The sequence below is a fragment of the Melospiza melodia genome, chromosome 20, assembly GCF_035770615.1.
Source record: "Melospiza melodia melodia isolate bMelMel2 chromosome 20, bMelMel2.pri, whole genome shotgun sequence".
NCBI classification, from domain to species: Eukaryota; Metazoa; Chordata; class Aves; order Passeriformes; family Passerellidae; genus Melospiza; species Melospiza melodia.
In genome coordinates, this window is record NC_086213.1 from 15,225,537 (window position 1) to 15,238,336 (window position 12,800).

At 45.2% G+C, this 12,800-nt stretch overlaps 1 protein-coding gene across 2 annotated transcripts in view; it reads left to right on the plus strand.

The window, feature by feature from the left end:
- The window catches only part of MMP17 (matrix metallopeptidase 17), a 49,437-nt gene that overhangs the window by 24,400 nt on the left and 12,237 nt on the right, over positions 1-12,800 (plus strand). The window contains exons 2-5 of one of the 2 annotated variants that reach the window (XM_063173281.1): positions 1,164-1,312; positions 4,054-4,186; positions 5,795-5,921; positions 11,625-11,908. In XM_063173281.1, coding sequence (XP_063029351.1) covers positions 4,147-4,186; positions 5,795-5,921; positions 11,625-11,908 — 451 coding nt within the window. In that variant the 5' untranslated portion in view covers positions 1,164-1,312; positions 4,054-4,146. The remainder of the gene's footprint in view (positions 1-1,163; positions 1,313-4,053; positions 4,187-5,794; positions 5,922-11,624; positions 11,909-12,800) is intronic. The other variant, XM_063173280.1, reaches the window with a different exon arrangement.

The following is a 12,800-nucleotide window of genomic DNA, read 5'->3' on the forward strand; positions in this document are numbered from 1 at the left end:
TTCAGAGCTCATAAATCTTCCATAAAAGAGGGGCAATATCTACATCTGTTTTAAAATGAAGCAGGTAAGTAGGTTCTAGAACAAAAGGATATTGATACAAAGGAAGTGGAGAGATGAAAGAAATGAAATTGGCATTTTAATCTGAAAATTGTCTCTGCATAAGTAGTACCAGAGGCCTCACTACTGCGGGAGCTAACGCTTTGCTCTAGGTGATCACTTGACCCTGGAAAGCTCCCGTCCCTGACTGCTACCTGGTATTCCATTCAAGTGCCTTTAGGAGCAAAAAAAAGTCCAAAATTGAAGCAGAGCTTGTTTACAGAGGGGAGGACTGCATTACCATTTTTTCTTAACTTTGTGCTTCTCCAAATGGGAAAAATAAAAGTGAAAAATATTTGTAGTTTTGAATTCTGTTAAACATTTTTTTAAGGCAAGAAGCAAGCTTTTCCCCATTACAGATGGGAACCCAGATGGGGAAAAAAATACGGTTTATTTTTAGCCAGCTGAGTGAATAATCTGTCTCCAAACACACATGTGGAACTGATCCATGAAGGAATGACACTGTGGCATTGCTAACAGGGTCCCTTTGCAAAGGCAGACTCTGGTCTGGAGCAGTTGGTTTAAGACTGTGTAAATCTTTTATTGCATACCGCCCATGGTAGGATGGTAAAATGAAACCATGAAACCAGGGGGTAATGGGAAATTTTTTTTTTTCCTTTTTTTTCACTTTTCCTAGTACCACTGTCCTGAGACAGTTACAGTGGCTTTTCCCACTGCTGAGGACATGGTGCAAGTCCCACAATCTGGAATGGGGCAAGGGGGTCCTCCAGCCCCCAGAAGGGACATTGTTTTGTCCATAAACATCCCAGCTGTGGTTCGTAGGCAATGTGCTGCTGTTGCTGTGCGCTGTGTAGCACCAGGGCTCTTGCTGACAGCTGTGTTTAGCTGGCAGAGAGGAGGGGCAGATGGGTGGGTGGTTTTGGACCTTTCTGCTCGGCATGCAGTTCTTCCTGGTGTGGTTTTTGGGGTTTTTTTTTTGTTTTGTTTTTGTGTGTGGTTTTTGTTTTTGGGTTGGTTTTTTTGGGGTTTTTTTTTTTTTTGGGGGGGGTTGTTTTGGGGTTTTTTTCGGGGTTTTTTTTTTTGTTTTTTTTTTTTTTCCTGAACAGGAGCCAGCGCAATGTGGAGCCTTTAATTCTGTATTGCTCAGTGGTAGAGCTGGATCGGAAGATTCATTCTGGACTTGGCTCCCAGACCATCTTTGCTGGTGGTGATTTCTACAAAAATTGAGCTGGGATCATGTGAGCCTCAAACCAAGGTACCTACCCTGGGGCATGGCATGAGTCATGTAGCTCAGCCCCACTTATTCCCAGCTCCTCTCAGAGCCAGAAGATTGTTAGACATTGGGTTAAGCTCCTCATTTTTTTGATGAAGCAATTTTTTTTACTTTTGAAATAGTTACTGAAGGTGAATCTTCTCGTGGGAGTAGGTCAATTCATTTAGCACAGCACACTTTTAAGGAAAAATTTTTGTAGTGCTGGCTCAGGCAAGAAATATGTTAAAAGAATTTTAGCTTTCAGTTGAAATCACTCTTTCATTTAAACATTTTAGGCTAATGAGAGTTGGCAAAAAAAGTGCTTTTTTATTAAGGAGGAAATAAGAAAGGGATGTGTTCAAGTTATCTCAATGGAAAATGTTTTCATATTCTTATTTATGGATGTATGTCAATTTAGCCATTGTCATTATTAAGGACAAGAAAATATCTGAGAAGCTTTCATGGGGCACACAGATAATTAGGGAGACAATTTCTGCTGTTCTTTCTCATCTCCAAGCCAGCTTCAGTCTCCCTCATGAAATGTTCTGCCACATCAAAAGTAGAATGTTAAGTGTTAAAGTTCAATGTTATGAATTGGCTTTGCTTACAAGGAGAGAGGAAACCAGTCAAAACCCCTACATGGAAAAGAGCTGAATAACAGCAAGATCACAGAGGTCTATAAAACTAAGGAGGATCTGAATAAAGCAGGATAAACTTGATGGTCTAGATGAAAAATCACATGAAGGGAAATCAGTGCTTCTAAGGTAGATCAGGTGAAGGATTTGTGATCTCTGACCACTCATTCCATCTTTTGTGTAGAAAGCCCCCATTTGCTTTGGGGTGTCCGTTCGTGTTTGTGCTTTCTCTATCCCTTGGGGTTAGGAAGGAAATAAGACCTGCACAACTTTTGTTGGATATCCCTCTGCTGTTGCTTTCCCTAGCCTTTTGCTGCCACCTCCATCCCCAGGAGCCCCCAAGGACAGTCGAGTTGTGCCTGTCTCTGGTGTGGCAGTGTCTCTCCTGTCATTAGAGGATAAATGACACTGTCTCCATGGCCAGGGAACAAACCAAATTAAACTCCACTGTCCTCAGCAATTGATGGGTCAGCTGCCGACCTCCATGTCACAGCCAATTTCTCACAAAGAATCAAAGATGAATTGTATCCCTACTTTCTGTCACAAATGGCTTGGCTATGCAAAGGGAAAAATAGTAGTAGGGGAGTAGAGGGGACGGCACTGCGCCTGGCCATCAGCCCGCTGGCAGGGAGGGGCTGTGGTGATGCTTACGCAGTCCCAGCAAGGTGGTGGCTAATGGAGTTGCATTAATCAACAAGAAGTGTCCAGATAAGCTGGCCACAGTATCCCACTGAAATAAGGCAACTGTGAAGGAGGATTGGGAGGGAAGTTAAATGCTAGTGGGAAAACCAGCACAGCAGGCCATGCTCCCCAATGGAGAGTCACACCAAGCCTGAGGAGATCTCTCATAAAGCTCAGTAAGCGTGAATCTGTTTAACTGGACTTTGCAGAGAGGGGCTGGGGGTTCTGTGGCATTTAGGGCGGCAGCTGCAGGTGACACCAAACTATGAGATGTTCAGAATGTAGTGATAAGTAGCTACTGGCTTCTGGCCCTAATCTGGCTACCATCAATTTGTGGTGTATTGGCTGCAGTGGAAGTCTGGATCAATATCAGTCTACAAGAGGCTCAACAGATCAATGTTTGATACAGATAAAGAAAATAGAGAGCAGGTGTTTATGGCATCCCCTGCGTGCAGTTTTACTCTTCCTTTCTCGTTCTTCTGCCAAGGGAAGGGAAGGAGAGAGAAAGAAGCTAAGAAAGGATTTAGAAAGGTAATTCACTTTAAAAAGCAGTTGTAAGAAGGAGATTTATAGCATTTTTTCTAATCAATTTTAGCCTGAAGAGAGAAAGAGAAAAATCTTCATAAAGATATATTGTCCTTTGAGAGACAAATTTTGACTGAACAGTGGGTTTGGGTTTAATGAGATGCCTGTGGCAAGGGGATCACTGGCACAAGGCTGTGCTTGCCTAGGCTTTGGGAAAGAGGGACGTCCAGGAGTTCCACAGGTCCCTGCTGCTTTCTGGTGGTTGAGAGACCCACACCTGGCTGTAAATACTTTCGGTCAGCTGGCAGGAAGATGATTAAACCAGGGAGTGTGGAAATGCTGGAGAGAAGGGCTGTTTTGTGTCAATGCTGAAGTCATCTGCCTCAGGTCTTTGATAACTGTGTGGCACAAAGTGGGCTTGGAGATTTCATGGCTAAGCTTATTTCCAAACAAAATCCTGGTGTGGAAGTCAAGTGTCTTCTGTTGCAAATGCAAAATGTGGCTGGGGGTGTGTATTCTGTCCTTATCTGTTAAGAGGTAGGGCACTTATCTTCTCTTAATTAGGCTGCCTGTTAAAAGCAGGTGGGCCAGTTTTCTTTCTCTCTTCCACTAAAGGATCATTGAGTCTCACTGCATGACTGATAAAATTATGAGTCTTCTAAAGACTCATAATGTAAAGAGCATTGTGAGATGCTCTGCCCAGGGGGATGAGCCAAGCAAGGTAAAACAAGCCACCCCCACAGAATCATTTAAGTTGGAAAAGACCCTTGAGATCATCAATCCAATCATTAAGCTAAGGCCCTCAAACTATCAGGGTGCAGTGGAGGGAGAGGACCTTCAGAGCATTATTTCCTGTATTTCCTTCCTTTCCTTTTCTCATTTCCCCTTCCCCTTGTTTCACAGGACTGGCTGACAAAATTTGGGTATCTGCCTCCTCCGGACCCTGTCACGGGGCAGCTGCAGACGCAGGAGCAGCTCACCAAGGCCATCACTGCCATGCAGAGGTTCGGGGGGCTTGAGGCCACAGGAGTCCTAGGTCAGTGGCTCATGACCCCTCCTCTCCTTGGTGCAGAGCGAGACAGGGATGGGTTCTCGCAGGTCCGTGAGGGAGAAGGGACTCTCCTGTGTTCTGGAGCTGCAGCAGGAAAAGCTCCACCGTGGGTGGAGCATATGGCCCATTTTGGAGCTGTAAGAGTAATTACATGGCTCAGGTGTTCTGTTGCCTTGTGTTTTCAAGAACCTGAGGCAAGCAATTATTTCAACACACCCACAGACCCTTGGGGCTCTCAGTGTGATTAAAATAGCTTTTGGTGTGTTCAAAAAAAAAATAAAATTAAAAAGACAAAGGGAAAAAAGGGAGAAAGTTGTCCTGTTCAAAGCTTTACTTGCAGCATCAAATTGAATTGAACAAAAATCCTGATTAAGCCTCCCAATTTGTATGCGAAGATCTTTTGGGTTCCTTGCTGCTGGGGCACAGACAGGGAAGGGAGAAGAATGATGTTGCATCACCCCAACTTTGTTTGCAGGAGGCTTTTTGGGGCTCTCCTGGGATCTCACTGAGCCACAGCATCTCCAGGTACTCCTCAGTCATGCCCAGCCAGCTGGGAGCCCATCACCTCCTCCAGCAGCTCCGTTGGCCAGCAGAGGCAGGCAGTGGCATCTGTGTGGCAGGCACATCTGCCTGGGAGGGAGAAGTTCAAGGGGAGGCTGAAGCAGCACGAGTTCACCAGCGTGGCTGGGGTCATTCCTCTCAAAGCCTTCATTGAGGGAAGGAGAAAGCCAGCATTATCCCTGCCTGCAGAAGGGCACCTCTCTGCTCTCCTCCCCTCTGTGACCCTCCTGCCATGGGGCCAGCATTAAGGAATGGCAGCTAATTAGCAGGCGAGTCTCTATCCATCCCAACATCCCAGTATCCCTCTGCTGGTCTCCTGAAGGCGCAGCTGCCCCCCAACATGAGGACTTCCTTTCTCTGGTCTTAATTGAGCTTGTGCAATAATTTCTCTTCCACTGCATCACAAGCTGCAGGAGACCCTGGAACAGAAGTGGCCATTCAAATTGCATTTTCAGAGGGGGTGTTTGAAACAGTCTGGGGGTGGGAGGCATGGCTGCCCTGCACAGGTCATAGTTGTGGTTTGTTCATGAAAACAGTTTAAGAGGTAAAATCAGCAGGAAAATGAGTGAACAAAACAACTTTTTTGCATTTCAGCTGGTGAGAATAGACACTTCAAGCTTTCATTCATAAAAAATTAATTAGAAAGAACCTGTACATTCTTCAAATAAGCTCGTAGCTGAACAGAGATGGAGTTTATTTATATGTGAATGTCTCTCCTTGGAAATTCATCAAGAGAGAGCAAGACAGAATATTTGAAAAAAAATATTTAAAAGCAGAATCAAAGCTGGCCACAGGTGGGCTTCCAGCAGGAATTGCTGTCCAGTGGTGGGAGCAGCAGTGAGACATAGGGGGCTCAGTGTTCTGTGGGTGTCACCACAACATGCTGGGGCTGGTGCCATGTCCCAGTGGGCTCTTGAGTATCCACTTTTGCTCTTCTGGTTCATTCTTAGCACTTCATTTCCTATCTCTTTGTCTCCCTGGGATTTCTTAACCCACCATTCCCATGATTTCTTGTTTTTCCTCTAATCCTAGATGAAGCCACCCTGGAGCTCATGAAGACCCCTCGCTGTTCTCTGCCTGACCTCACCATTGAAGCGACCAGGAGGAAGCGATTTGCCCAGGCTGTCACCAAGTGGAGCAAAAGGAACTTGTCCTGGAGGTAGGAATTCATCTATCCCTGCTGAAATCTTGCAGCAAAAGACCAATTTCACCGTCACCTTTGTTAAATATGGCTTTGAGATGAGTTTCAGGGTGATGGTTAAAACATGTCCCTATGGCCTCCCAAGATCCCATAGACTACTTACTTTAATTCTTCTCCTCACAGTCTCAGCAGTGACTTCTTGGACCCACTTGGCAGTGCCTGAGAATGATACAGATTTGGCTGCGAGCCTTTTGCTGGTTTGCAATTGTTGTTAGAGCATCTTTTTTCTTGAGTTCATTAGTTCTGTGCTGTCTCAGGCAGCTGCCAAGCCTGGAGCTTCTTCTCTTGCGTTGCCCAAGTCCAAGGGCAGGACAATTTTCGGGGTAATAAAGTCACTCTTTTTTCTCCTAATCCTTGCCAACAGGCAAGTATTTTTCCCTCAGTGCCAGGATCCTTCTGCACCCGTGACACACAGAAGTTCAGGTCCAGCTTTCAGAAATATGCTGCAGGTCAGGGATGGCAAGCAAATTGATCCCTGTCCCATTAAGATTTGTGCTTTTTGGGACTCATTTTTCCTCCCTCAAGTACCGTGTGCTGCAGTGATTTTTCCTCTAAGAACAGTGTGCAGCAAGAGATGCTTGTACCGTTTTGAAAACACATGTGGATCTTATGAAAAGTTCTCCTTATTAATAATGTTTTTCTTTGATCCTGGCATAGCCCCTAGAGAGAGTCCTCTTCCCACTGCAGTAACAAATCTCAACTTGGCTGTTGGTGTCAACACCTGTTGAAACTTAGCAAAGATTTGGTCTCTGTTCCAGCAGATTCCTGTGAGACTTAATTTTGAGAAATAATAAACATAATTCAGCTTCAGTAAGAAACAACTTTGGTTCATAGATGGCTTCATGTTGTGAAGTGACCCATTTTATAAAAACTCAACCTGTCTCGCTGTTGCCCAGGCCTGACTTTATGGGGAAAGAGGAAGAACTTCACATTTCAGAAAGGAGAAAATCCGTTGCGGGTAAAAAGAAAACCTGCCCTGGTGTTCTGGGGCTGCCAGAACCAGTGCAAGGGCACGGCTTGCGCACAGCCTGACCCCAGCAGCTCCTGACAAACCTGAATGACATCCCATGGCTGGGCAGCAGGGTCAGGGAATTGGCACTGCAGGTGCCATCAGGACTTTGGATGTGCTGACACAGTATCCCCAGTTCCAGGCTGGACAGAAATGTGGAGGTGAAATGTGGTCTGGCTGTTCTGGTGGATGCAGCCCTGGGATATTCCCTGCCTCCTACCCCCTTGGAAACTGATGCTGCAGCAAGGATTGGCATAAAAAGGGGTTGAGGTCCGAGACAATATTATGTGTAAGGCATAAAAAAATCCATCTCCTGACAATGTAATTTCTGCTTTTTATTCTTTGATCCTTTCAAAAATCTTGTCTTTTGTCCAAGAAAGGGCTGTATTTTACAATGGTAGGTTGTAGCCAGCAGAACACTGCAGCATTACAGAAACTCCAATGTAGTATTTATATCCAACACTTGAGACTAAACTGGCTTTTTGGAAACTGCCTGAAAGTCAGCCAATAGAGACATAGAAGTTTTACTCGCTTACCTTTTACACATTGTTTGAAGATTTTAAAAGGGGAAACCATAACTAAATGCTACTCAGACATGGATTTAAAAGTTGAAGAAAAACCTGAACAATTGCAGGGCTGTAATAAACAGGTAAGCAGAGCTGTAGGAAAGGAGGGCATCAAAACAGGCACATGCACTGATTGAGAAGGCAGTTTTGGGCAAACAAAATAGTATAGGTATACAGGTCATTCATATTTCTTCTTTTTACCTTTGAGTACAACCAGCCTATGGGACTGGAGGGCCCAAGGAGCAAAACTATACAGGTTGCATCCTGCACAGCTCACAGTACAGTCTTGTAGCATCCAATTGCTGCATCAGAAATAGATGGTTTTCTGTGCCTCATCTCTATGTAGAGTTTCCAGGATATTACAGCATATAAATTTTCTTTTCACAGGATTGTTTTTGTTATTATTTTATTTTCCCTGCGCTTTCCCCAGGTGCCAAGGCAGCTGCTGAGAGAGTGGTATGCTGCCAGCATCAGCGCCAGAGCTGCCTACAGCCACTTCCCCCCATGCTTGCAGCCTTGTTTTTCACTTGTTGATTTTGCTTTATTACTTCTGGTTACACCCCACAGAAGGGGAGTTCATAGCTGGCACATCTCCATTTCTTCCCAGTGCTTGCTGTTTCCCCGTAGTCCTGGGAAGTGCAGCAGCAGGGCCATGCTCTGTCTCCACATGCTTTGAGCTCCCTGGGGAAAGAGCAGCCATGGAAGCTCAGCTTTTAAAATTGCCCACTTCTTTCCTTTCAGTGCTGAACTGAGCTGGCTTTCATCTGTCTGTAGTTAAGGACTACTCCCTTGTGCCATCTCATCAGAGCTGCAGTCTTTGACACTGGTGCTCAGGCCATGGACTGCCGGAGTGGGAGCAGAGCCCACTGGCAGAGAAGCAGTGACACCAGTCAGTCAGTGCCCACCACTGTGATTGCTGTGATTGCCATGTGATTGCCATGTGATTGCCATGGCCTGAGCCCAGATGTGGATTTACTCAGGCGTGGAGGGGTGGCAGTCTAGAGGAAGGTGGCATAACTCTCAGTTCTGCACTCCAATCCCCACAACGGTCCTGATCCTTCTGCTTTCTTCCTTTAATCAGTGGCATCCTGCCATGGGGACCTCCCATCCAAACTGAACACTTTTGGTTGTTAGTCTAACTGCTGGGAGAGGGTTGATGGAGGGTTCCAACACCCGCTCTTTTCCTCCTGCAGACAATGGCAGTGTTGCAGCACTGCCAGGGTAGCACTGGATCAGGGCTGCTGTGCCATGGATGGTTCTGGGCAGCTGGAAAAGCATCTTTGCCAAGGCAGCAAGCATCTACCCTTTCAACTATCCCCTCTTCCTTCCCCTTCCAAGAAAAATCAGTGTGGGTTTATCAAGCACTCTTTAGCTTGCTGTGTTTGGTAGTTCTCTGCATTTATTTTATTTGGCCATAGTTTCAGGGCTGGGAAAGTGAGAGAGTGCTTTAATTAACAAGCTATTGATTTCTCATCCATCACTGATACTCTCCCACTTTTGTCTTTTGGAGGACAAAACTAATAAGGAAATCGGAAATCAAAATAGGTGTGGGTGCCCCTCAATGGCAAACAGAGGCAGATCAGTTCTCTCTAGTCTCTACTTATTAATCATTATACATACAAAGTCTGCTTGGGATGGGTCAAGCAAAGGAGGTGACTCAGGGGACACATGAAGGACTGGCAGCGCTGTGTGAGAGTCAGCATTCATTTGTCTGCATGGCAATGCTGCTGCCTGGCTGAGCACTAAATGCAGAGGGGAGATTTTTCTCCTTGGTATCCCAGTTGTGTCCCTCAACACCACATCCTGCTCGGCGGCTGCCAGTTCCAGTGTTGTGGTTGATGTTCCCTCCTGCAGCCCCGTCTGCCACAGGGATAGACACTCCTCAGGATGTCCCAGAGTGTGATTTGCAGCAGGATGTTACTGAGCCTACAGCTTGGGGCAGTGTTGGTGGGGTGGCTGAAGGAACTGAGCAGTCCAGTTGTCATCACCCTCCCTCTGGCTGGCAGAGGCTGTCTGGAACAGAGAGCTTTCTCTCCAATTATTCACATTAGGCTTTGATCTGAGTTCTGTAAGAGGAATCTCAGAAGGGATTTACATCCAAGAAGAAGGAGTGCTTCTCTTCACTGGAAACCTAAACACCATTTACTACTACTACTATTACTAGTAATAATAATTTAAGGTAGGAGGAAGGTTTTTTATCTGCATGCTGTTAGAAATGTGCTTCCTTTTCAGTGGAATTGGGTGATGCAAGGCCAACAAACATCCTATCATAATAGTCTTTTCCTAATCTCATTGAAAACAATTAGCAGAGTTCCAGCAATCAAATCAGATGCTGAATTAAAAAAACCCTGATGGGATTCTCTTAAAACATGACAGTGATAATGAATCAAGGATAAGGGACTTTCCACTTACACCTGCAGCATATGAATAAAATGTGGATCATCTCAGAGGTGTAGGACTTTTTGAAAGAAGTAAAATAGGTATTGATTCTGTTTCTGCCTTAATCTGATGCTTCTGGAGTCAGATCTTGGGATGAATATTAATAATATTTGTTTCTTTAGACAGGGCTTTTTATCCACCATCCTATTAAAGGGAGATATCATTTATTATCCTCATTCTACAGCTGGAAAGAAAAGGAAAGGAAAATAGCTCACATGGTGAGCAGGGCTTGGGAAGGAAAGAGCAGATAATGTCCCTAAATGTGACTCTGTGCCTTAGGCACTATGATCCTGGAGAAAGGTCATAATTCCTAGGCTAAACATGGTGTGTGTTACACGTATAATGACTTAATAGAAATTAAAGCAGCGAAGGGTTTACCTAAGTCCTGAGGAGTGTTATGAAAGATGAAGACAGTTAGTTAATGACTATCTGGAATCCAGGTGGCCTTTATCTCTGTACTATAGAGGATTACATCTGGGCATAATCTCTTCTATAAATTAAAAATTGCCTTGAAAACTTATTTTCTAATCACATGCTAATACTGTTTGTACCTCTGTGCTGTCTCCTTTACAAATGTGTTTTCTTTGAAGTCCTACAATCATATGGTGTTACATGCATGTAACTCATTTAGATTAGTCAATAAGGCTTTTCTTTGCCCAAAGAGTCAAGGGATAGCAAAGGAAAAGGTACAAATGATTTTTTCTCTTTTGGCTATGATGTGTTTTTCCTGATTCATCCACTCATTCCCACTGTCTCAAGGATGAGCATCCCAAGTGCTTCAGAGGAACTGCTAGTGAGATTTCTGCTTATTTTCATAAGCCCCTTTTTCCTCAATCAGAGATTCAACCCCGACTAGTTTTGCCCTGGCCCAAAGGTGGTGCCTGCTTTGGGCTGCCTGTCTCTTGAGGGTGTGGGATGTGTTCACAACCTCAGCAAGCAAGTTGCTCCCTACTTTTCACACCCATGCTGTCTCCCAGCACTCAGATCACTATTCAGGAAGAGCTTGAGTGGTGTGACTTCCCCTTCTGATGCTTGTAATTATCTCGTGAAGTGTAGTCAGGTCATCACTGCCCGTTGGAGATGGGAAGTGGTGTGGTACCGAGTGATGCTGTCACAGTCGTGTTATGTAGCAGGGTAAGTGATGTGGTCATAATTGTTGCTTCAGCCTTTAAAAATCTGTCAAACCATGAAAACACTTCAGCTGGTGTGCTGGTGCACAAAGAAGAAAGTGTCTGTTATTACAGGGGTAGAGCTGGCCAGAAGGCATCCAAACAGGCTTTTGTCAATAATTACTCAATCAACAGTACATTTGCTTGGAAAGCGTGTATATTTTTGTCAAAATCGCCAATCAAAGATTATGTAAATATACTCCTTTAGAAGCCAAGGTGCCTTGTAGCATCTTTGTCTTTTCATCTCTTCTATTAAATCAACAATATTAGGAATTCTTTTTCAAAGTTGGGTTATACATTGACTTTTCAATGGGAAACATTGACTTTTATTCCATTCCAGATCAGCCCAAAACTGCAAAAAGCTCTGAAGTCCTCACTGTGGCTCTGAGGCACCAGGCACCTGCAGAGCCAGTTCTGATTGTTCTTGGAGATCTTTCATGCTACTGACCCATCCTCTTTTTTGCCCTCTTTGTTTCAGAGTTCGCACCTTCCCAAAAGAGTCCCACTTGGGCCACGACACTGTCCGAGCCCTGATGTACTATGCCCTGAAGGTCTGGAGTGACATCACTCCGCTGAATTTCCATGAAGTGGCCGGAAACAATGCTGACATCCAGATAGACTTCTCCAAAGCAGATCACAATGATGGCTATCCCTTTGACGGGCCTGGTGGGACGGTGGCACATGCTTTCTTCCCCGGAGACCATCACACAGCAGGGGACACTCATTTTGACGATGATGAATATTGGACCTTCCGATCATCAGGTAGGTCAGGGTGGTCGAGCAGCAGCCAAGAACGAGGGCTCACAATTTTCTCTTCTGCTCGGGTGGCTGGAGTGGTTTAGCCTCTGCCACACCTTCACCCTAGGCTTCAGGATCCCTGAAGTCATCTGATTCCTCTTGCTAGCAAAATCAACCCAGGCAGTGTTGAGGACACTCTTATGTTCCTGGGTGCCTCAATGGCATCTCCATATTTCTCCTTATCCTGCCAGAAATTGCAGAGCTCCCCATCGCCCAACCACAGTCCCCATCTCTTCTGAGACCTGGAAGGTTGCAGGTTGGGTATGTGGCTGCTGGAGCTCTTGGATGGGGACTGCATTCTCTGACTTTGACACCTTTTGGGTGTCTTCACTGCCACATGTCCCAGTTCCCTATTTTTAAAGTATACTGTTAGCTGACTTACATATAAAGGGCTCTGTGTCGTGCTGGGAAAAAGGTCTAGTTTTTTCCTGCCATCTCCTGTCTATTACCTAGCATCAGGATGGTTACAAGTTGCAGTTCTTTTCTTTTTTATCTTCATCCATCTGGCCAAAGCAGAATTTTAATTAGCAGAGGGAATAGCAGAGGCAAGTGTTCCTCAGTTGCAAAACCATCTGTGGGGATCAGGTCCCAAGCCTTTGTGTCAGGCGTGTTTTGACAGATTGTCTTCTCTGTGGCCACCAGCTGCTAATTTATTTCTCATTCCACCTCCTCCACCAGCCTCCTAGTGGGATCCTGCTGCCTCAGCTTAATGACTTTGTTTAAACCTGTCTTCTCTGAAACAAGCTAATACAAGGCCACCAGCTGACCTGTCATCCATCCCCCTGAGTGTTCATGGGCAGAAGGGTTCACCAAGAGTGCTGGAAGAGGTCTTGAGATGAAGGTTAAAGGTCTGGAC